The sequence below is a fragment of the Spermophilus citellus genome (genome assembly GCF_964194105.1).
Source record: "Spermophilus citellus genome assembly, chromosome: 6".
In the NCBI taxonomy this organism is placed as follows: Eukaryota; Metazoa; Chordata; class Mammalia; order Rodentia; family Sciuridae; genus Spermophilus; species Spermophilus citellus.
Genome location: NC_138187.1, coordinates 153,846,129 through 153,869,000, shown reverse-complemented (window position 1 = coordinate 153,869,000; position 22,872 = coordinate 153,846,129). Strand labels below are relative to the sequence as shown.

Below are 22,872 nucleotides of genomic sequence, written 5' to 3'. Positions count from 1 at the left end.
GATGCATTTAACCAGTTTCCGACCTGTGGGGATCCAGACTCCAGGGGTCTGAATGAGATCTGGGGTACTAGGTGGTTACAAAGCTCCCTAGAAGTTCAGTGGTAGAGCACTTGCCTAACATGCACAAGGCCCTGAGTTCAATCCCCCAGTGCTGCAAAAAAAAAAAAAAAAGAGGGAAGAGAAAAACCCCCATGTGGCACTGATGCCAGCCAGACTTGGGAACTGCTGTCCCTGATGTCCTCCAGCTCAGGGATTGCTGGAGGCAAGTTAATAGATGAGATTTCTACGCTGTAAATTTCTCTGCAGATATGAGCGATGTGGTTCTCAGGATTCCACCATAAAAGCAATCTCGACAACCACCACCTAATCACTTTCCCTGTGTAATCAGCAGCAGGTTTGACCTTCAATCTCGGAGCACTCCACTTTTGCATCTGTTTCCCTGCCCCAGCCTATGATCAATGGGGGGGGGGGGGGGCGATAAAAACCCTCCAGCCAAGTGGAGCCATTTTGAAAGTGAATAATCCTCTTTCCCACCGCCCACTCACCTGTGCATAGATTTGCTTAATCCAAATGATATCCCTCTGGTCTGAAATAAAACTGTGACTCCCAGATTGTATGTTAACCATCCAGAGCCCATTTACTTCCTCCCAAGGAAGCATCTTGACCTGAGCCTCAGGGAAAGCCTGCCCTGGCCAACGCCTGCTCCTGCACTGGCCCCGCTGCCCTCTATACGTGCCAAGCCTGCAAGAACCAATGTAGATCTCCGCTGGACTGAGGCCAGATACACCTGATTGGGAGATGGGATTTGGTGCAGATCATAGCACGGCCTCCTTGTGGATGTGTCTGCCACCAGAAGCCTTCTGCGAACCTGAAAATGGTTCTGGAGAACCATCCAATCCACAGCTTGAAATAAGTAAAATTTAAGGTTACTTAACCTTAAAATCTTCAAGTTCATTTCCAAGAGAGCAGAGGTATCAGATTTATTTCTCTCCTCTTCTTCTCACATTCTTTCTTCTTGTTTTCTTCATTTTAGAGCATTATTAGAGCATTATTAAATGCACCTGGAGGGGTTCCTTAAAAGGCAAGGACAAATGTGGCCAGGACCAGAGGTACAGTGATTAAACACTCAATATTTGCAGAGTGCCGTGACATTGTCCTAGTTAATCCACACAGCCAGCCTAAAAGGGAGGCAAAGTCATTCAATATTGAAATACTACTACCCCTGGGTTGCAGAATGAGAACACAGAAATTTGAAAGCAGTTAAGAGTCCCATCCCAGATCCCGAAACAATAACTGTCAGAGTCTGGACTTGAACCTAGATATCTGATTGCCAAAATTCACACGTAGAGCAACTTGAGTTGAAGACTCATATTTTGGATGTTGGAAAATAATGGCAGAAAAGAAGGACTCGGGCTAGGTTTTGAAGGGATGAACAAGTGATTCTCTCTGGAGTTTTTCTGTTTTGGCACCAGGGATTGAACCCAAGAGCATTCAACCACTGAGCCACATCCACAGCCCATTTATTTTCCATTTTGAGACAGGATCTTGCTAAGTTGCTTAGGAGCTCACTAAGTTGCTGAGGCTGGCTTTGAACTCGTGATCCTCCTGCCTCAGCTTCCCAAACTGCTGGGATTACAGGTGTGCACCATTGTGCCTAGCAAGTCCGTGTTTTATGGGTGAATCCCAGAATGTTTAGAAGGGGAAGGATCATGAACCGTTAGAAAATTGAATACAGCATAGAGAAGAGATGGAAAGGAAGAGGGTAGATTGGGACCATTTGAAGCAGGACAACTCTCAACTCAGCTGGTAGCAGGAGGAAGAGGCTCAAAGATAGTGCCCAGGTTTCAAGCCCGGAAGCCAAAAGAATGCATCAGGAGTGGGACATGTGAGTGCTACCTGCTGACGTCTTTTTGAGCAACTGCTGTAAGCTTTCATTACAAGTCTAAGTGCTTCTTGTGGATTTTTCTCACCCGTCTCTTAATGGCCCTGCAGTGTAATTAACATTCTTGTCTCTCTCCGAGATTTTAGAGTGGGATTCTGAGGGCCAAAATGGCTCAGTGATTTATCCAGGTCACACAGCTGAGAAGTCATGGAGCCAACCCGGGTCTGACGGCCTCCAGAACCCACTCTCTTAACCCAGAACACCTGTAGAAACAGGCTGGCCAAGGGAAAGTTGGCTTGGTGCACAGGACAGACCTGGCCTCTGAAGCTGCCTACCATCACCCGGAAGAGACCAAATTCACCCTTGCACTGCTCTGGCTGGTGGCTGTCGGCAATCACTGAGGTTGGGGTTCACATTAGTGTGTTTTCTGTAGGAAAGTTCCACCCAGAAGATGTGGCCTTTGGAACATGGGAGAAAAAGGAGAGTGAAGTGGAAGAAACTGGGAAAGAGGAGGGAAATCCTTAAAGCCCAAGCATCAAGCAGCCGGCGAGAAGTGAGCAGACACAAAGGAGCTAAATTAGAGCTCCTGCCAGTATTTTGTCTGCGCTTCTTCTGCAATGTTCCCTCTTGGGTCACTGCCCCCGAAGCCTAACAGCCCAGCAAAGCTCCCCTAAAGCCCCGCTCAGAATCCTCCAGCCTAGACATCTTGTCCAGACAGAGGATTTTGTCTTCAACTGGTGTATTAGCTCTAGATAACATAAACATGCAAGAGAAAGGGAATCCCTACGGAGTCTAACCTCATGGTTAGATGTGTTAGACTCAGGCAAGTGAGGCCGTGCCCTGGCCTCTCTCAGCTACAGCCCTGTCCAGGTGGAGAACAAGTCTGGGGTCAAGAGGGTGTGTCTGTGTCCTCCCTCCTAGGCCACTCCCTGGCCCTGCCTCCCTCCCCTGCTCTGAGCTTGCTCAGGTGTGCCCACCCCTGCGGCACAGCCTGCACAGGTAGCTGAGGGCCAGTTCTGTGGGGGTACTGGATGGAACCTGGACCTTCAGGCTGCGGTGTCCATACTGCATGCACAGGAGGCCCCTCGGGCCCAGGACCCAGTCTAGGGTAAAAAGAGAAGGGGACAGGTTGCAGGCTGGAGACTGGGCCCACTGTCCCCACATCGCCACATTTCAGCAAGAGCCCTGAGGAGCCTTGGAATTCTACAATTGCACCTGCTTTTCCAGATCTGATAAAAGCGTACTTACTGAGGCAGGAGGATGGAACATTTTTTATTTAACAGTTCCTAGCTTGATTTTTAGGTTTTTAGACATATGGTCTATGGCCTCTGCATCCTTTTTCAGTGTTCAGAGCAAGACCTTGAATAGAAGGAATTAGAAGTCATTTACGCTAACAGCCCAGCCAAGCTCAAGTTGCCACAGAATGTCCAGCCACCTCCAGTTATGATTCGTCGCTGGTCTCACTGCCTCCTGTCTCTGCACCTTCTTCTTCTTCACTGCTAAATAGTGTTCCTCTGAGTCAAAATCATCTTCCTATTACAGAACCGTCAGCCTCCCTCAGGAGGGCAATGGAGCCCAGAGGTTAATGAGACTCAACCTCGTGTGGGCCAGGTACAAATCCCGATGCCACTTACTGAATGTGGGGCTTTGGACTAGTGTCTTCATCTCTCTGACCTTCAGGTTCCTCATCTGTAAAGTGGAAATGATAATTTCTGCTTCAGAAGGTGGTCATGAGTAATAAACCTCTGGTAGACATTTCTCATTCTTCTTAAGCAGAAGGCTCAGGCTCAGTGCTGAGGGACACAATTAATGCCAATAAAGAATGGCTTGAAGCCAGGTGCACACCTGTAATCCCAGCGGCTCAGGAAGCTGAGGCAGGAGAATCTCAAGTTCAAAGTCAGCTTTAGCAGCAGTGAGGCACTAAGCAACTCAGTGAGACCCTGTCTCTAAATAAAATACAAAATAGGGCTGGGGATGTGGCTTAGTGGTTGAGTGCCCCTGAGTTCAATCCCTGGTACCTCCCCCCACCAAAAAAAAAAAAAAAAAAAAAGAATGGCTTGATTTTATTGTTATTTGGTGCTCTCTCACTTTTATCTATGGCAGAAGTGGGTTGATGTTTGACACAGGAGACCTGAGAACCAGTCTGAGTGGCCACATACTCCTTGTATGCTCCCCTGTTCTCTCTGTGCCTACTTTATCAATAAAATGGATCAATGATGATCCCCATCACCCCACAAAGCTCATATTAAAATGGAGTAAGAATATTTGAGAGAGAGGTAAAGGTAGTTGGGATAGGAATATTAATTCATGGAGAAAAAGGAAAGCATGAAGTCATGCAGCCTTATGAAACAGAAACACAGAATAAGGCTGATCCGTTTTCAAATGATGGGTTTTTAGTTTAACAAAGTTAAATAGAATGTCCCCTCCCATCCTTTCTCCAAAAGCTTTTAAACAGGATCAGCATCTCTGGGTTGCTTGCTCCTTGCTCACTGATTGGCAGTGAGGCTCCAAGTCCTGGCGCATCCTGGTTATGGTCCGTCTCTGTGTGTCCCAGTGGCTGGGAGTATGCATCTGTCTACCGATGTCACATAGGTTTCCATGATTGTTCTTTAGCCATAATTAATCCATTATTTAGGGCTGGGGATGTAGCCCAGTGATAGAGCACCCACCTAGCCTGCTTGAGTTCCTGAGTTTAATCCCCAATATCACCCACCAGGCAGGCAGGCAGGCAGACACACACACACACACACACACACACACACACACACACTCGCCCATTAATATAGGTCATACTTGCCCAAATTCCTAGAGTTTGTAAAGTATGCTACAAATCAGAAAGTTTATCATCCATCCATGTGAGAACGTGTGGGCTTGTCTCATGGACACAAAGTGTGTGTGTGTGACCAAGGAGAAGCAGTGGGCACAGAAACAAGAGCAGGGAGCTGTATGTGCTGATGCAGAGTCCTGTGAGCTGCTGGCTTCATGCCACTGGGGGACCATGAAACTCCGGCTCTAGACGATGTCTCAGTGATTCTCAGGGGATCGTGAGGAGCTAGTCCAGGGCTCATATTTTGGTTTTCATTTCATAGCTCGCTTTGGTTCAAAGGTCCCAGCATTGGCTTCGATGGACCTGGGTGATTTCCATGATTGTAAATTAAGAGGAAAAGCAAAGTGACCAACGTTCCCCTGGAAGGAAACAAGGCCCAGCCACAGGAGTGGCATGTCTTGAATGATGCTCTGGGCACCTGGTCAGATGGCAGGGCACCACCCCAGCTGGGTGGCGGCTGCTGGCCCCGAGGCCTGACTTCACAGGGCTGCTCCTTCTCACTGTTAGGCCTAGGACCCGTCTGTGAGTGAGGAGAGCCAGGTCCTTGAAGGATAACTGGGGGGGACACCAGAGGAGTCCCTTACGGCTTCATTCACAGTGGCCACGGCTGGCATCTAAGGTGGCAGCAGACCACTGCTTGAGACCTGGTCAGACCCTGGCTGCCTTGCCTGGCCACCTCTGCTTCTGCACAGCCTAGTGGCAGCGTTGTGGCTGCTGCTCGGCCCTCCATGGGGGGCCCGGTCTTGACTTTGATGTTTGGGGAGCAAGAGAGGGAACCTGGATCCCTCTGCCAAGCAGGTCTCACACGCCACTCCCCAAAGAAACCCTGAAGTTAAGGCACCTCTCCTGGTCCAGGAGTGTTGTCCAGCATGATTATTAATAGGCCTCTCTACTCCTCATTCAGTCAGTAAGTTAAATAATCACCCTACTTAAAATACAGATTATAGGCTGAATCCACAGAGAACTAGGGGCTCCCCAGAATCTGGGTTTTAGACTAGCATGCTAGTCATTTCTGTTTCAGGTTGGGGATAGGCCCATTTTGAGGATTCCTAATGGTGAGGTGAAACTAGGTCACAGTCATTATAATACTACTCATTTTTATTTTTATGTATATTTATTTTTTGGTTGTAGTTGGACACAATACCTTTATTTTATTATTTTACGTGGTGCTAAGGATCACCAGGGCCTCGAATATACTAGGCAAATACTTTACTGCTGAGCTACTACCCCATCCCCAATAATACTCATTTTTAAAAATCAGCAGTCCTTTGCTTTGTGAAAGACTCCCATAGTACTTCTATGTGTGTGATTTTTGACTTAACAAATATGAGTACCCACTATGTACAGAGCTCTTTGCTTAATGCTCTGAAAAACACAAACATAAATAAGACATCTTAGGTTTCCATTACTGCAACAAAATACCTGAGAGAATAAACCTAAAAAGAAGAGAGGTTTACTTTGGCTGACAGTTTCAGAGATTTCAGTCCATAATCAACTGGCCCCATTGCCTGTGGGCCTGTGGCAAGGCAGTATATCAGGGAGGGAAGCATGTGATGGTGCGAACTGCTCTCCTCATGGTGACTGGGAAGCAATGGAGGAAGAGGCGGGAGCAGGGGTCCCAATGCCCAATTCCAGGGTGCACCCCCAATGACCTAAGGCCTCCCACTAGGCCCCCTCTTAAAGTTTCTATCATTTCCCCAAAGCACCAAGCTGGGGACCAAACCCTTAATCCATGGGCCCTTGGGGTACAGACCCCTGAATCAGAGGAGTTTGCATCTGGTAAAGGGTTCAGACACTGCATGAGTGGATTCTGGGGGGCACGAGAGGCTGCAGGGAGGGGCCTCCACACTGAGGTGCCCCAGCATAAGGCGGGAGAGGGGCCCTGTTATGAGGCCTGGGAATGGCAGAAGGCCAAGTAAGTCCGTCCCAAGCCACTGAACCTCGGATCTAGCCTGGGCCTCCGACTCCAAGCCTGGCCTCCTTCCCCAGCAATGACCCGGAGAGAGACAGCACGTGATCGACACTTGGTGACGGGGTGAGAGGGGGACGGGAGAGGCCATCAGAATGAACGGAAGTGCCGAAGGAGAAGGAGGACCTGCTCTGAAGGGGGTCCATGGGCAAAACGGGGTTTATAATAGCTATTAAACAGCTTGGCAGAAAGTGTTAAAACAGAGACAAATCGGATGAATTTCCACACACCCCACCTAGCCAAGGGCCGCAGAGTCCGCTCCTTTGTTCCACAACCAGCCCTCAGCTCTTCACCTGGGAGTCAGTTGGTGTGAATTCTTGTCCACTTCACATTGTTATATTAAAGTCCTTGTTATAATAACCGTACCCTGTGCTTTGGCGTGTTTCCAGTTTTTAGTATTAGTATTTAGAATTTATATTATAAATACTATAGTGAACCTGTTACCTGATTATAATCTTTTCCTTATTTTGGCCTATTTCCTGGCTTGCTTTATTTATCTTATTTATTTTTGTGGTACTAGGGATTGAACCCAGTGGTGCTCTTCCCCTGAGCTACATCCCTAGTCCCTCTTTTTTTTTTTTATCTTGAGACAAGATCTCCCCAGGTTGCCCAGGCTAGCCTTGAACTTGAGGTCCTCTTGACTCAGCGTCCCAAGTTGCTGGGATCACAAGTGTGCACCATTACCCACGCCCACGTTCCCCTGAAATGGGAACACGGGTCACACCCAATGTATGAGTGTGATTTTAGGTTAGGAGGAGTTAGTCTTGTACACACGACTTTTAATGTACATGGAATCTTTCTCTGCCTCATTCTCACAACTGCACGGTGTTCCATGGAAGAACTTTAATTCATTTAACTATTGCTCTGCTGATGAATATTTATCAAATTTTTGCAATTACAATCATTCTGTGCATAATGATGATTCAGTTGACAGTGCAGCAGGTCCTCGGTGGTGGTCCCATCAGATCACAGAGGAGCTGAAAATTTCCTATCCCTGACGACCCGGTAGCCTACGGTCACAGTGGAACATATGTACATAACAAGATAGAGACAGATGTGTTTCTGGAGTGTGGGTTTACTAGACTTTTAATCACTAGAATGCAGGCCTTCTATAACTTTTTAAATCTCACTGTAAAGTCTGCACCATCAGCATCTTATTTTTGGTATCTCCTAATTGCATCTGAGGCCACACCTAGTGACTGACCTGTGCCAGCTAGCTTTATGCACGTATGCTCTATGATGTTCACGTGATAACAAAGTCTTCTTAGGACATATCCCCTCCCTTTTTTTTTCTTGGCAATGGGGATTGCACCCAGAGGCACTTTATTGCTGAGTTACATCCCCAGTCCTTTTAATTTTTTGAGACAGGGTTTCACTAAATTGCTGAGGCTGGCCTTGAACTTGTGATCCTCCTGCCTCGGCCTCCAGAGTCACTAAGATTACAGGCACATGCCATAGAGCCCAGCTGCATCCTCCTACTTAAGCAGTGTATGACTGCATGGATTCTACTGCCAGACACATTCTTGTACACCTATTTGCACATTTCCGTAGGATAGACTCCTTACATGTCAAATTGCAGTGGTCACAGTGGTGCACAACTGTGATCCCAGCTGATCAGGAGGCTGAGGCAGGAGGATCACAAGTTGGAGGCTAACTTAACATGACCCTGTCTCAAAATGAAAAAGGTTTGGGTAGATAGCTTAGTGGTAGAACACTGACCCAGCATGGATGAAGCCCTGGGTTCAATGCTCAGTACCACAAAAAATGAAATAAAATACAACAGAAGTAGAATTGGTTGAGGCAAAATGGATACTTCTGATACATACTGTCAAATTGTCCTCAGATCTGCTCTGTGGGTTTATTGCTCCCACCAACTGGACTAGTGCCATGGTCTTGTCCACAGACCCAGGACTCAATGGCAGCTGGCCCCAGAGGGGTTAGCCAGTAGGGACAATTTGAAGAATAATCATCACTTGTATTTATCATTAATATTATAAATATGTTAATATCTATAATTGATCCCTGTCTCCTTTGTATCTTTTCAATTTGTGTCGTTACACTTTGGCTTGTTCTGCTTGTGGGAGTGACTTCCTGCCCTGACCACTCCTACCTGGTAACTGCTTACATTTAATTTTCCTTCCTCCCCGCCTGCGGGTCCCACGACAGGCGTATTTCTCCTTTATCGTTTCCTTCCTAGCCTCCCCGTCCTCCTTCACTTCCTCTCCATTCGTCATCTTATTTGCTGCTTGATCCTTTTGCGGTCACAGAATTCTGATAACTGATGGGAGCTGTACTTTGACCTCCGGGATTCATCGGATAGTCTGATAGTCCACACAGACAAACTCTAGCAAATTTAGCAAGTTCCTAATGCTCGCCCGACAGTCTCTTTTGAATGTTACTTAAATTGGCATCCTCCCGTCTCTGAGAGCTGCTGGTAATTCCTACTGATTATCTTTCTTTAAACAAATCATTCTGCTTTATAATTAAAAACCACGAAGGGAAAAATTCATTGCTCTGAGGGGCTCCAGTTTCTTCATGGTGTTGCGTTCAAAGAAACTGCAATATGCAAAACATATTTGAAAAGGAATTAAAATTCTTTATTGAAGATTTTTTAAAAGATCTCAAAGAATTTCGTTCATAATGCATAAAGAAACTTTTTTTGGCAGTACTGGGGATCTGATCCCAGGGCCTTGCACATGCTAGGTAAGCGCTCTACCACTGCACTCCCCCCAGTAACCCCCCGCCCCCCGCTTTTTTGAGACAGGGTCTCACTAAATTGCTCAGGTTGGTCTTGAACTTGCAATCCTCCTGTGTAGCTGGGATTACAGGTCGGGCACCACCAAGTTCCCAGAAGGCTTTTTGAAATCTTCCTCCAAGATTTTTGAAATCTTTCTCCACCTCCCCCACCATCTCTGGCACACTAGTACCCTCCTCTGCTCTTGGCAGTGCCCCCCGGATGTTCCTCAGATGCCAGCTCCTGGAGTCCTCCTCCTCTTCCCTCAGTGTCTGCGAATGTTCAAACCCTTCTCACTTCTATTAACCCCAGCAGCAGGGTGCCTCCCCGATTCACCTTCCACTCCAAGTCTGCCTTGTCCAGAAGATGAGCTAGTGGACACACTTCAGAAAGCAGAAGAGGGGAAGGCTATGGACACTGTGCCTCAGCCTAAGCTGCCACGTGAAGTGGAGGACCCACGCACTAGCCCTCCAAAGCCGTTCCCTAGGGCACAGGCTTACCTGGCTCATCCTGTTCTGGGGGCTTCCCCGATGAGCACCCACCTGTGGTTTTCAGCCCTTCAGCCTGACTCAGGGTTGAAATGCACTCCCACCTTCGTCTCCCTTCCATAGGAAGAGTCAGAAGCTGCAGTTTAGGATCGCACAAGCCTCCCCACCCTGGCCACCGGGTGCAAAGGGACAAAGATCTGGCTGTAGGAACCAGCACAGGACTGTCCTCCTGCCAGAGAAGTCAGAGACTCTGCAGAAATGAGATTGATTGAGACAGGAAGAATAATTTCAAGAGATGTACAGCATGGTGACGATAGTTCATAACAATAATACTTAAAAATATATGCTGAGCGTAGGTCGTAAGTGTACCTGCGTACGTGAGGTGATCCATGTTACCCTTTCCTGATGCACTCATGTATCAAAACATGTCATACACCATAAGTATTGATAATTTTTGTTTGTCAATTAAAAAATAAAATCACGGGCTGGGGATGTGGCTCAAGTGGTAGCGCGCTTGCCTAGCATGTGTGAAGCACTGGGTTCGATTCTCTGCACCACATAAATATAAAACAAAGATATTGTGTCCACCTTAAAAAAAAAACCTAAAAATTAAATATTTAAAAAAAAATAAAATAAAATCATAAAGATTTGAGATAAAGATGATTTTTTTTTCCCGGTTTTGCTTCCTCTCCACATCAGAACATTGGCTCTAGTAATCAATAAGACAGTTTCCAGGAGGGGTGAACTTGGAACCTCATGTGTGCTGTACAGTGGACTTGAGCACATGAATCTAAGGCACATTTGGAGGTGAATGTCCCCCTGTCCCCTAAGGGAGTTGGAATGGAAGCTCTGGTCACATGGCTGAGAGGAGAATTTAGTTCTGAGCCAGTCGGACCCTTTGCCGGCAGATTCGGCTGGCCGTCCCCAGGTCCCCTCTGTCTTGTGCTGGGCTTGCCCCAGGTGGAGCTGCCTGGGATGTTATTTCGTGAGCCCTCTCCTAGGGGCCTCTCCTGTGCTCTCACAAAAGCCCTGTGCCTCCTGACCTGCTTACCCAGCACTGGATTCTCGACAGCCGCCTCAGAACACTTACACCTGTTTTTGAAGTTTGCTTTGAAGTGATTGAGGATTCTGAATAGATCCTGATGCATTTTTTTTAAGGCCTCTAAGCCCAGACACTGCCCTGTTTCACCGTGGACAAGCCCACAGCCTGGCCTGGTCAGACCCCTGGAGGCCGAGGAGAGGGGACCAGCAATGCTCCCCAGCCCCCACACCTTGTGAGTGCAGTCCCCAAACCTCCTGGCAGGACTTGTTATGTCCTTCAGGGAGAATGACCTTGGGCTTGGTTTCAATTTCCTTGGGTACAGTCCTCTCCCCTGCCTCAAACCCTGTCCCTCTTGGAAAGCCTGAGTCCGACGGCCCTCTGCTTGTGACCAGTCCTTAGAGCTGGCTCCTCTGGCCATCTCAGCCTGATGCCAGGCCTCTCCTTACTCAGCTAGCTGCAGAAGTCAAGCTCTGTCCCTTCGGCAGCCTGAGTTCTCAGCTGGGTTCTCCAGTCTGCTGACACCTTGCCCCAGAGGAGAAGCGAGCCGGGTGGAGGTTCTGTTCTAAGGAGCCTGTGTAGCAGTCACTGGACGCCTGCTGCCTGAGCACTTGCCAAACAACTGCAGATGTCAAGTACAGTCAGAGAAACCTGAACATCAGCAGCAACACCATTTCCCGATGAAATGGGAACCCTGTTCCACAACACCCGGCTGTGGTGGCCCCAGCCCTCCTGCCAAAGGTTAGCAACTGAGGCCACAGGGTGAGGCCAGCAAAGCATGGACATGGGCTAGGAGAGCGGGGTCAGCACACAGATGGGCCGCCCCATGTGTTCCTCACATGGCAATAGCTGTACTGGTTCTGGAAAGAGTGGGGACAGTGAGTCCCGGGTCTCCCTGAAATAGCCCTGTGACCTTGGCCAAATCACCTTCTGAACTTTAATGTTTTCCATAAAATAAGAGAAATCAGAAACGTCCACGCTTGGGGGCCAAACCGGATGAGGCCCAGGGAGGCAGTCAGCTGCTCCAGTGAGCGTCCTAGGAAAAGAGAAAGGGAAACAAAGCTGAGTCCAGGGAACCGAGCCCTTCACAGGTTTGCTGCTTCAACCCTTCCTCCAAGGCAGGGAGGAGAACTGTCCCCAGGACCCGAAGAGCAGCAGAGACAGCAGCCCACACTCATCTGAAAGGACACCTACGCAGGTCCGGGGGTGTCATACAGACTGTGACCAAGCTGGGTTTCAGGAAGAGAGCCCACAGAGGCCAGGAGAGGGGCGTCAGAGGTGGCAGTGAGGTGGAGCTTGAAGTGCCCTTGAGGTGCTTTGCAGAGGCGACAGGTGGGTGGTGTCAGGCAGGACTCCCAGAACTTGGCGTGCTTTGACTGACTAGTTTCTCCTTTGGACAAATCTGTACTGAATATCTACCACGATCCAGGGCTCACAATTCACTGGGCAGCGTCGTCACACAGCAGGGTGCTCAGGGGCTTCACAGGGTCACACCCCTCCCAACCCCACCGGAGCTGGTTCTCAGGCTCTGCCAGCGCAGGGCTCCCACGCACCTGTGCCCACTCTTCTTCTGTGGCCAGTGCAGCCTCCACTGAGGGGACGTGCAGAGCAGCCTGAGCTTTGTCACCGCAGTCAGGGAAGACGTGGGTTCAGCCTGGCCCTGCAGAGGCTTCACGGAGGCCAGCCGCAACTGCCCCCAAGAGCTCCACACCTTCCTTCACGCTCAGTAACTAGTAAACAAGGAGTAAATAAAGAGAATTGCCATCTTACACCACCCACCCGTGTCCCGCATGAGCTATGGATTTGGGGTTTCCCTGGCGTGAAATGTGCTGGCTGAGAGACACGATGGAAAATCCCACAACACAGAAAGAATTTGGGAACTGAGGGCCAGACGGCTCTTTGACCTTAAGGGTCAAGCTTCCACTCTGGAAAGAGGGTCTGAGCCAGCGTTTGGTTTATTTTACAGCAGGGACATCAGAGAGGGATAAGGTTTCAAGGGTGGAGTCTTGCTTCATGATTGACTGACATCTTGGCAGGTCACACCCCTCTCAGGTGCTGTGTGGGATCCTAGGCAGAGCCCTAGGGGGAGGCTCACCTGCATCAGGTGATCGGTCCCTGACAGGGAGTTCCATTGCCGGACCTCGCCCCTCACTTGGCTACGAGGCGCAACAGTCCACACACAGCCCACGGGCGGCTCGTGACAGGGAACAGCAGTGTGTGTTCCGAGTGTGCCGAGGCTCAGAGGCCCCAGCTAGAGTGTTAGTCAAAGTCTTGATGCCATCCCTAGGACGCACTCTGACCTGAGCAGCGGGTCAAGGACAGAATGAAAGGGGATGACACTTTTCCCCTGCATCAGCTCAGGTACAGCTCAGCTAAGATCTGGGGTCACCTGTTCTGCAGGATCTAGGTAGGATTTGCTCAGAAGAAGCCCAAAATCTGTCTCAAGGGCCACTGTTTTCATAATCATCTCTGCCTCTAAGCACAGAGGACATCAGGGCCTCTGAGGCTCCTGGGGCAACATCACCCCTCCCAGAGAGTGGCATAACTTTTAACTAACACCCTCCCCACATTCCCCATGTAACCCTCATCCCATAAAAAAAGGTATATTATTTATCCCCCTTTTGCAAAGAAAGAGATCATTAGTTGCCCAAAGTCATGCAGGTAATGGGCGAGGAAGGTAGAATCAGCCCAAATTATGGGCCTCGCAGCCCAGTGCTCTTTCCGCTACACACAGCTAAGCAGGGCAGACTAGAAGGCTCTCTGGGAACAGCACTCTGCATGGAAAACAGCTTTCCCAGTAGACCCAGTCATTCCTGCATCCAAAATGTGCAAAACACCAGAGAGCCAGAGTGGACCTTAGTAAAGGCACAAGATCTCAGCCTGCAAATGGCCTGTAAGCTAGTGAAGGAGGAAGTGTACCCACAGGACACCAGTGTATTAATCCACACAGGCACCTCAGGGCAGCAGGCCTGAGGAAGGCCAAAGAAGAACATGCAATGTGGAGTCCATCCTGGAGGGCTCCCTGGGGGAGTGAGGGCCTCTTCCTTCTCTTTTGGTTTGAGTTGGATCTGAGATGCAGAAGAAAGACGAAGTAATTACACTCCTCAGATCAGAGCACGTCTTTCACCACTGGTCCATGAAAAGCCCCTCTCTTATTTTCTTTTTCTCTTTTATTCTCACCTCTACATTCATTCCCCTCTTTCCATAGGCAGCCACCAGTGGTCGAGTTCCTCTGAGTTCAGTCCTCAGGAACCACCCCCACACTCACACAATAAAACTGTTTTAAATTCTCTGAGTTCTCCCAAACTGTTTATTAGTTGATCAGTTTCTGGGTACTATCTTTTTTTTTTTGGTACTAGGGATTGAATGAACCCAGGGGCACTTGACCACTGAGCCACATCCCCAGCCCTGTTTTTTATATTTTATTTAGAAACAGGGTCTTGCTAAGTTGCTGAGGCTGGCTTTGAACTCATGATCCTCCTGCCTCAGCCTTCCAAGTCGCTGGGGTTACAGGCATGCACCACCATGCCCGGCTCTCTGGGCACTACATTTTGAATATTAGGTTGGATCATGGTTTCCTGAAAGCTCCAGATGTTTACTGGTGTGCGATGGGGTCTGGGCATTGAAGGATCAGGTGTGTTCCAGTCTCCCTCTTCCAGCTTTGGTGGTACCCGTCTTCCCGGACCTTCTCCTCAGGCTGCTTATTCTCTCTGAACTTTCTAGCACTGGTCACTTCCACTGCTTCAGCACTGGATGGTGTCCAGTTTGGGGTCTGTAGGAGTCTGCGTCGTCACTGTTTCCATATTAGAAGGCATGACTGTGCATCCAACTTGGAGTGTCTGTGGGGAGACAGTCACCTGGGATCTTACCTAGCTGCCATGTAGCTCCCCCTCTTCCTAATTCTCCTGTTAGCCCTTAGGGTCACCCCTTCTGAAAACCACCTGCCCCTGGCCCATCATTACATCCACGTCCTTGGGTTTTTTGCCTTTGGTGATTTGCAAGAGTTCCCCATCTCTCCTAGAGAGGCTCCTTCTCACACAGCGCTCTCCTGGGAGCTGCTGTGATTGCCTATCTGGGGCAAAGGGACCTGTGCGGTCACCACCTCTTCCAACTCTCATTCTCTAGTCGGGGCTTGGAAGTGGGCAGAAACACAATCAAAGGGAAAGGACCCTTTTCTTTCCTCCCCTCTGAAGGCTTTGCCTGAGGACCGAGGTCCGAGAAGACGGGTGACAAGGGGCAACGCAGCTCCTCTTCTCTGGGGCGCTAACCTGCCGGTCAATTTGAGTTGATAAGCGGTTGGAAGGTCTGATTGGGTCAGAAGACCCTGAGATGGCTGGCACAGAGGCCCACTCAATCACCCACGTTCCCCGGGGCCACGGGGTGCAGGGCAGTGCCTATTCATCACCCGTGCTGGGCAGTGGCTGCTGCGTTTCCTGCCATGTCTGCCCAGGCTGGGAGGTGAGGTGACTCTGTGACTCTAATCCAGTGACGCTGAGTCACTGAGGGTCCTTCAGAGAGAGCAGAGTGGAAGACGTTCTATCACGGTGGCTTTTAATGTCCCTCCCAGCCTCTGCTGGCAGAATGCCTCTGGGGCCCTCCCATCCTGACCTTGTTACAGGTGCCATCCCCAGACGGATGTGCCCTTGACTCTTCTTAGACTCCCTTCCTCCTCCTGACCTCTGGCCCACTTGCCTAAAGGACACAGAATTCAAAGCCAGTCTTGCTGTGGGCAAGATAGGGCTTCACTAAGTTGCTTAGGGTCTTGCTAAAGTTGCTGCGCCTGGCCTCAAACTTGCGATTCTCCTGCCTCAGCCTCCAGAGCTGGAAATACAGCTTGCACCACTTCACCTGGCTGGGGTCTGTTTTTAACATGTGGCTCAGGTGATTGTCACTATCAAGCCCACTTGAGAAACCCTACGTTAGGAGCGCGTGGTGAAGTAAGTGTAGACCTTCTGGAAGGAGTGACAGCAGCCCTGGGTTCAGGAGTCTAGTCCCCGGACCTCTCTAGCTCCGTCTCTCTCTTGTTAAGCAAGTCCCTTGACCTCTTTGAACTTGATTTCTTCATGTAGAAATAAAGATATTGGGCCAGACCTCTTACAGTCCTTACATTTCATGAGTTGTTTTTCTATAAGTCATTAGTACAGTAAGCAAGTATGACACATGGTTTGTGCCCCAAAAGCAACTCCCCCCCAAGTATTCCTTTAATTTAAAATGTATTCGGTGGGAGAAACCTGGCCAGCCCCTCTGCTCTCTTACTCCTGGGTGGTAGATTCTCTTCTAGCTAGTTGAAGTTACAGATGCAGTCTGAACTTGGAGACTAGAACGCCAGTCCTGAGTAATAATCGGCACCCTCCAGTCTTCTCCCTTCTTTGGGTCTGGCTCTGCTTCAGGCTGGAAGCAGCTGGGGAGGAGGTGACACAGGTCCCTCTGCTGTCTGACACCACCCCCACCCCACCCCCACTTTCCCTCCCTAACTGCACTGGTTTTAGACCTGCCAGGATAGAAATCGTGGGGTTCTGATACTGAGAGCTGGAAAGGCCTTAAAACTGGCCCTTGCTCTTATGAATGGGGCGGGGTGGGGTGCCCCCTGAGATTCCCTGTTGTGCCCCTCTCTCCTATAGTTCCCTTAACCCAGGCAAACACCCCATCTCCATTCACAGGGTCCTGGCAGCTTTTGCTCAGCCCCAGGCATATGGGGACCACCTTCAGCCTCTTCCGCTGGGATTTCTGACGACTGGCCCCACTGGGTGGGATGTCGGTCACCCCGGGGCCAGCCCTGGTCCTCCTTCCTCGTTGGAGGGAGGGATTCACAACTCAGCAGCAGCTCTGCCTGGAAAGTCTTCCTCCCCAGTTCTTCACCAGATGAATGACCCACCTGCATTTTATGGGGGACAGAGGTGGGTTTGTGGATCCTGAAACAGATGTTCTTACATTCCGCTGTGCAGCTTGCACACCGCCAGTGCTCAGGACTTGTCCCACTCTCCTGGGTCTTCTGACGTCACTCACGACTGGGTAGGAAGAGCCCTGCTGTAACCTCCAAGCACACGGGACCTGTGTTCCCAGCAGTGAGAGCCTCCTAGGGAAAGGAGGCCAGGGTGCGGGACTGGGAGGCCTGGAAGGGAAGGACTGAGGCCGCTCTGCAGGTGGCTGGCTGCCTCCGGAGCTGCTCCCAAAGCTCTGCTCCTGGCACCTGCTGGCCACAGGCATGCCAGTCCTTGAGGCACCATGTCTATCCTCTGGCCTCCAGCTTCTGGCCAAGGTGTGAGGGGTCCAGACAGCAGCACAGAGGGAAGGAAATGGCGATGGGACCTGATACCACCTTATGAGTCTCCCCAGGTTCTCAAAGGCCAAGGCCACCATGGGGGACAAGAAGCAAAGCCCTTGGGAGACTTCCACCGAGGGTCAGGTCATGACCTAGTGCTCCAGCCTGTCTGTCCTCCCAGCCTCTATGTCCAGCCTCCACTGACCTTCCTCTTTCTTCTCTGGCAGGGACTGATACCCTTGGCCATGAGGAACCCCCAACCACTATTTGTACAGGTGCAGCCTGTGTGACTGAGCCACCGCTGCTCCAGCTGTTTCACGTAAGTGAAGGCACAAGCCAACCCTCTACCCCCACAGACAGGTGTTGGGGACCTGAGTGGGGAGGAAGCTGGATGGAGAGGGAGCTTCAGAAAGTCTTGGTCCTGGACATGGTCCCCACGGAGTCATTGTGCCCCAGACCTGCGAGGACTTGGGCAGAGACACAGGGACTCCTCCTCCTTCTCACAAAGCTCCCCAAGAAGCTGCCGGCTTGACAGAAACCCCACAGCCTGACCCTGGTATCCTGGCTCAGACACTTGCCGTGCTGTGACCTAGGCTGCCCCTCCTGCATTGTGGAGTTTTTGTGAGATCTTCAGGGACGTGTATTAGTTACAACAAACCTAGCAGCTTAAAACAACACACACTGATTATCTGAGTTTCTCTGGGTCAGGAATCCCCGGCATGATGACCTGGGTCTGCTGCGTCCTGGTCTGTCACGAGTCATGACCTTACAGGGCTCCTCAGCAGCCCTCGGCTGAGCATGCAGGGAAACAGGGCAGGATAAAGTGATGATGTCGTGAAATCACATAAATTCTCTCTGGCCAGAGGTTCATCTTTCCCCCACTAGATGCCTCAGTGAATCCCCAAAGCCTGGCCCACTATGCATCTGGGCAAAGTCAAATTGATCTTGAACAGTTTGCAGATGGGATTAAGCTGAGAGTTGCAATTTTCTGCCCCCTGGTGGAAAATTGAAGTCATAACTGCCAGGCCTGTGACGTGCTACACAGTGAAATGATCTTCCCACTCTTCTGCACAGGATGCATGATGCTGGGGGGGTTGGGGGTATAGGAAGCAATCCAAGACACAACCCCTGAGTGCAGAGGACTGGCAGTTTAGTGGAGGAGTCAAGATATCCCCACGCTAAAAGTCCACTAGCATCCCCCTGAGGCAGAATTTGAAGAAGGAACATGGAAAAAGGCATTGCAGAGGAGTCCAGAACTGGGAGAGCAGGGATGGGGAAGATGAGGAAGGCTTCTGCAGCCTTGAAGGATGGGTGGGATTTGAACAGGTGGAGATGATGCGCTTCTCCACTGAAAGCCCCTAGGGAACCCCCTTCATCTCCACAACGGTAAGTCCCAATTTTGTGCCTTGCCTATAGTCTCTCCAGATACAAGCCTACCCTTACACTTCTGGAACCCTACTACCCCAAAGTCCAGGTGCTTCTCGCCTCTGGACTCTTCTTTCTTCCCTGTCCACCTGTCTCCCACTCATCAGCTCGTGGGATTCAAACATGGCACACCTCCCCACTTCACAGTTGCCCTTCTGGTGTCCCCAGGCCCCGGGACTGTGACGTGGCTGCCTGTCTCACTCCATGTCATGGGATGTGCTGAGTGTCTTCATCACTAAGCTATAAGCTTCCTAGGAACCGGGGCTACCTGACAGGGCCGAGGCGCCACGTGGGGGAACTGGAGGGAAAGGTGAATTGGTAATGACACACGGGAGGGAGGGGAGGGCAGAGGCCTTGAAGCTCCTCACGAAAGTTTGTGCCCAGATAAATGTACACTGCAGACAGCGTGATGTAGGGAAGCCGCTGGAGCCACAGAGGGGAAGGGGGGCCTGGTGGGAAGAAGAAAACCCGTTAGGAAAGCCATGGCATCAGTGCGGGCCTGAGATGCAGGGCCCTGACTCGGTGCAGTGGAGAACAGAAGACCGGGAAAGGCCAAAGAAGATCCTAAGGATTTTAAAGTCTGAGTGACTAGGAGCACATCCTATGGCTCCATCAACTAATGAACCCCCTTGAGACCTTGTCAAGAGGCAGACTCCGGCTCTTAGGCCTCAGGGGGGACCACGTTTCCAGCCAGCTCCCCCAGGATGCCCAGGCCTGGTCCCCACCCCTAAGTGAATTGAGAACAGTGCTACTGTGAGGAAGGAGCCCTCCAGAGCAGAGTGGAGGACAGGAGGTGTCTTTGGGTGAAGGAAAAGGTACCTCTTCCTCCTGGTGAACACACAGGATGCCCAGCATGGTGAGCAGCGTGCTGGTGAGGTCTGGCCCCCACTTGAGGAAGGAACAGCCTGCCACGCCCTTCAGAGAAGCCCTGGTGGGACCCCCGAGACGACGCTCAGAGGTGGGGTGCCTGTGTGAAGAGCAGAGTGATGGCTTTAGCCTGTCCTAATTGAGTTTGAGGTGACAGTGGGAATTTCCGAGTGGAATGGACATCTACTGGCAGTTGGAGACTCACCTGGAGTCCTGCATTGGGCTCTGTGGGCTTGCTGATGAGAGAACGAGAGCAGGTGGAGATGAGGGACTAGCTCGCCCTCAGGGCCTTCTGCAATGGGTGACACTCTTCTCCCAACATCTCTGTCCCTTTTTTGTCTTGCAGGTCACCGTTCCCTTTACTGAACGTAAGTGCTTACAGTCATTCTTCCATCCTCCAGACACCCCACCGGCCAGTTCCCTGGGAGGCCTGGGCAGCCCCTTACTGGAGCTTGCCTCCCCCTGTACATCCATCGGCAGGACCAGTCTCCCAGCCTGGACACAGCCTTCCAGGAGCCTGGGCGTGGCCCACCCACTCCCTCTGGTCTCACCTCGCCTTGTTTACCATCAACTGAAGGCGAGGAGAGTTCCCCCAAAAGGAATGTGGGCTTGAGCAAGGGAAGAGCCGGGACCATCAGTGTTTGTACCCAGGGGAGCAGCAGTAAGGACATGTCCTTGGGGGAAACGGACTGGGCAGAATCCCAGCCGATCCATCGGGCCTCAGCTCCTCCTGTATGGAACAGGGAGGTTAGTGACCATCCCAAACTGTCCCTGTGAGCCATGAAGGCCTCCCGTGTCAAGAGCCTCAGCCCCCTACAGAGGCCGGTATTGGAACCATGGGGCCAGGGAGGTCAAGAAGGAGGTAGGGAGAGAGGAATGGGGGCAAGAGGACTGAGGAGGAAACAATAAGAACCTGTGACATTGGAAACGGGGAGCAGAATTAGCACCCGCCTCCTCCCTGGAGTCCGTGGGGTGATGCTACAGTGATGGAAGCTGTCCCCACGAGCTCTTCTAGAGGCCAGTCCTCTACTCAGACACCCACCTGCGTAACCAGCTCATTTTATTCCAGCTCAGGCTGGCCCCAGCCCCAGCCCCAACCCCTGCCAATCTCAGGCCCTGGGGCGCTGAGGCCCTCCCAGCTTCTGCTGCCCTCAGGTCCCCTGCGTCTCACCCTCTGCACATGTCTTTGCAGAGTTGGATGGGGCATCGGGCGGATGACCGCGGGAACGGTCGTGATCACTGGCGGAATCCTAGCTACGGTGATCCTCCTCTGCATCATCGCCGTCCTGTGCTACTGTAGGCTCCAGGTCAGTCCCCTGGGCCTGTGGCCGGAGGCTGCCCGGCCACCGGCAAACCACTTCATTATGGGGGCAGAAAACTGGAAGCCCACTTTGGGCCCAACAAAGCCCAAAGCCATGGAGTGTAGGAGACCTAAGTCCAGGAGGCTGGGAGCTGTGGGTGGTCGGAAGGGAGCCACGCACCACCCTCTGTACCCTTCAGGTACCCAGGGAGTGGCCAGGAGATACTGGGTCATCACATTCACCTGAGGTTTCGGGAGAGGTGGGAAGGCCACCCTTCAGGGGATACTCTGAGCGCTGCTACTGGAAAGCCCTCAGCCCTGCCTTCCACTTGAGATGTGTGTCCTTCTCTCTGCCCTCCTCAACCGTAGCCTGGAGTTACTACACTAAGCAACAGGGAGAGAAAAGGCAAGGTGTACACGGGGGCGGGCGTGCACCACCTCTCAGCTATCTCTGTCCCCTCCCCGCAGTATTACTGCTGCAAGAAGAGCACAGCTGAAGATGCAGACCAGGAGGAGGACGAAGAGGAGGAGCATGGCCTTCCCGCCCACCCCAGGGGCCCCACCTGCAATGCCTGCAGCTCTCGAGCCCTGGACGGCAGAGGCAGCCTGGCACCTCTCACCGGCGAGCCCTGCAGCCAGCCGTGCGGGGTGGCCGCCGGCCACTGCACCACCTGCTCCCCTTACCACACCCCCTTCTACATACGGACAGCTGACATGGTGCCCAACGGGGGTGGAGGCGAGAGGCTCTCCTTTGCTCCCGTTTGCTACAAGGAGGGGGGACCCCCATCCCTCAAACTGGCAGCGCCCCAGAGTTACCCGGTGACCTGGCCAGGCTCTGGGCGTGAGGCCTTCACCAATCCAAGGGCTATTAGTACAGACGTGTGACCCCGTCCACCCCAGCCAGCACACACACCAACGCTGCCACCCGGAGGAGCAGAGGAGGCGGCCAGTGGCCCTCCAACAGCCCCAAGAAGACTCCTCGTTTCTTTGGCCTTTCTTGCTCCACGGCGGAGGGCTCGCCAGGTTGAGCTGCTGAGTGCTTTGAGAACCAGGGCAGGCCTGGCTCCTGCCCGCCCCGTGGCTCACAGGTTGGGGCCCATCTGATAGGCTGGCCTTGCCGCTCCCCCAGTTTCTCTCTGACTCCCCTCTGACCACCCCCTGCATCACCACAACCCCTTCCAGGATCCCCAAGCCCCGGCTCTGCTGGCTGGGCAAAGGAGCCCCAGGGAACACGGCTCTAGGGGCCTCTGGAGCCTGTGGGAGATGAAGCGGCCATGTCCAGAAGAAAGGGGGACAGAGGGCAAAAGGAGGGAAGTGAGGACTGGACACCCAGAAGTTGGGGAGGGCAGGGAAGGTGAGGCCTGCATGCTGGGGTCAGCCAGGAGCTCGTTCACAGTCCAGTTTTCTACCTTGGGGGCCAGAGCTAGTACTGTCCCTGGAGCGGCTCTGCTGGGCCTGTTGATGACTGAACATCCCACACCTGCCTCTGCACCGCCACCCCACGGAACACCGAGCTGACCTTAAAGGTCGTGGCATAGGTTATGTAGGGTCTGCATTGAATATCCCTGTTCAATCCCCTCCCCCACCGCATCCTTTCTCTGCCTTAGGAACCAGCTGCCCCCTGCTGGAGAAGCTTTTCAAGTTGTTACTAGAGTTCTAGAAGCTTAGCTCTGAGATCCCTCTGGTCCTCCCAGGCCCTGGTCCACCTCGCTTAGCGCCATGCATGGCCACAGTGCTGTGGGGAGGTGTGCGTTCCTTTCCCCAGGTGCACACGCACCAGTCACCACCAGCAGTCACCACTGAGGGCTTTGTCACAGTCAGTAATAGCTGCCCAGGACAAGCGTCCAGGGACACCAATGAGCAAGAAAAGCAGCAAGAACAGAGGTGATATTTTAAAATTGTTTTTTAGTTATAGATGAACACAATACCTTTATTTTATTTATTTTTATGGGTGGCTGAGGATCAAACCCAGTGCCTCACATGTGCCAAGCAAGCGCTCCACCACTGAGCCCCAGCCCCAGCCCCCAGGAGGTGATTAGGGGGCCAGTCCCTATGGCAACCAGACAGAAGGTCCAGGAA

At 51.7% G+C, this 22,872-nt stretch overlaps 1 protein-coding gene across 1 annotated transcript in view; it reads left to right on the top strand.

Annotated features, from left to right (window-relative positions):
• FAM163A (family with sequence similarity 163 member A) overlaps positions 1-22,625 on the top strand; it is a 59,254-nt gene extending 36,629 nt beyond the window's left edge. Inside the window, exons 2-5 of the mRNA XM_081297513.1 lie at positions 17,429-17,520; positions 19,840-19,861; positions 20,686-20,800; positions 21,262-22,625. Coding sequence (XP_081153639.1) covers positions 20,708-20,800; positions 21,262-21,678 — 510 coding nt within the window. The 5' untranslated portion in view covers positions 17,429-17,520; positions 19,840-19,861; positions 20,686-20,707 and the 3' untranslated portion in view covers positions 21,679-22,625. The remainder of the gene's footprint in view (positions 1-17,428; positions 17,521-19,839; positions 19,862-20,685; positions 20,801-21,261) is intronic.
• Positions 22,626-22,872: the final 247 nt, after the last annotated feature.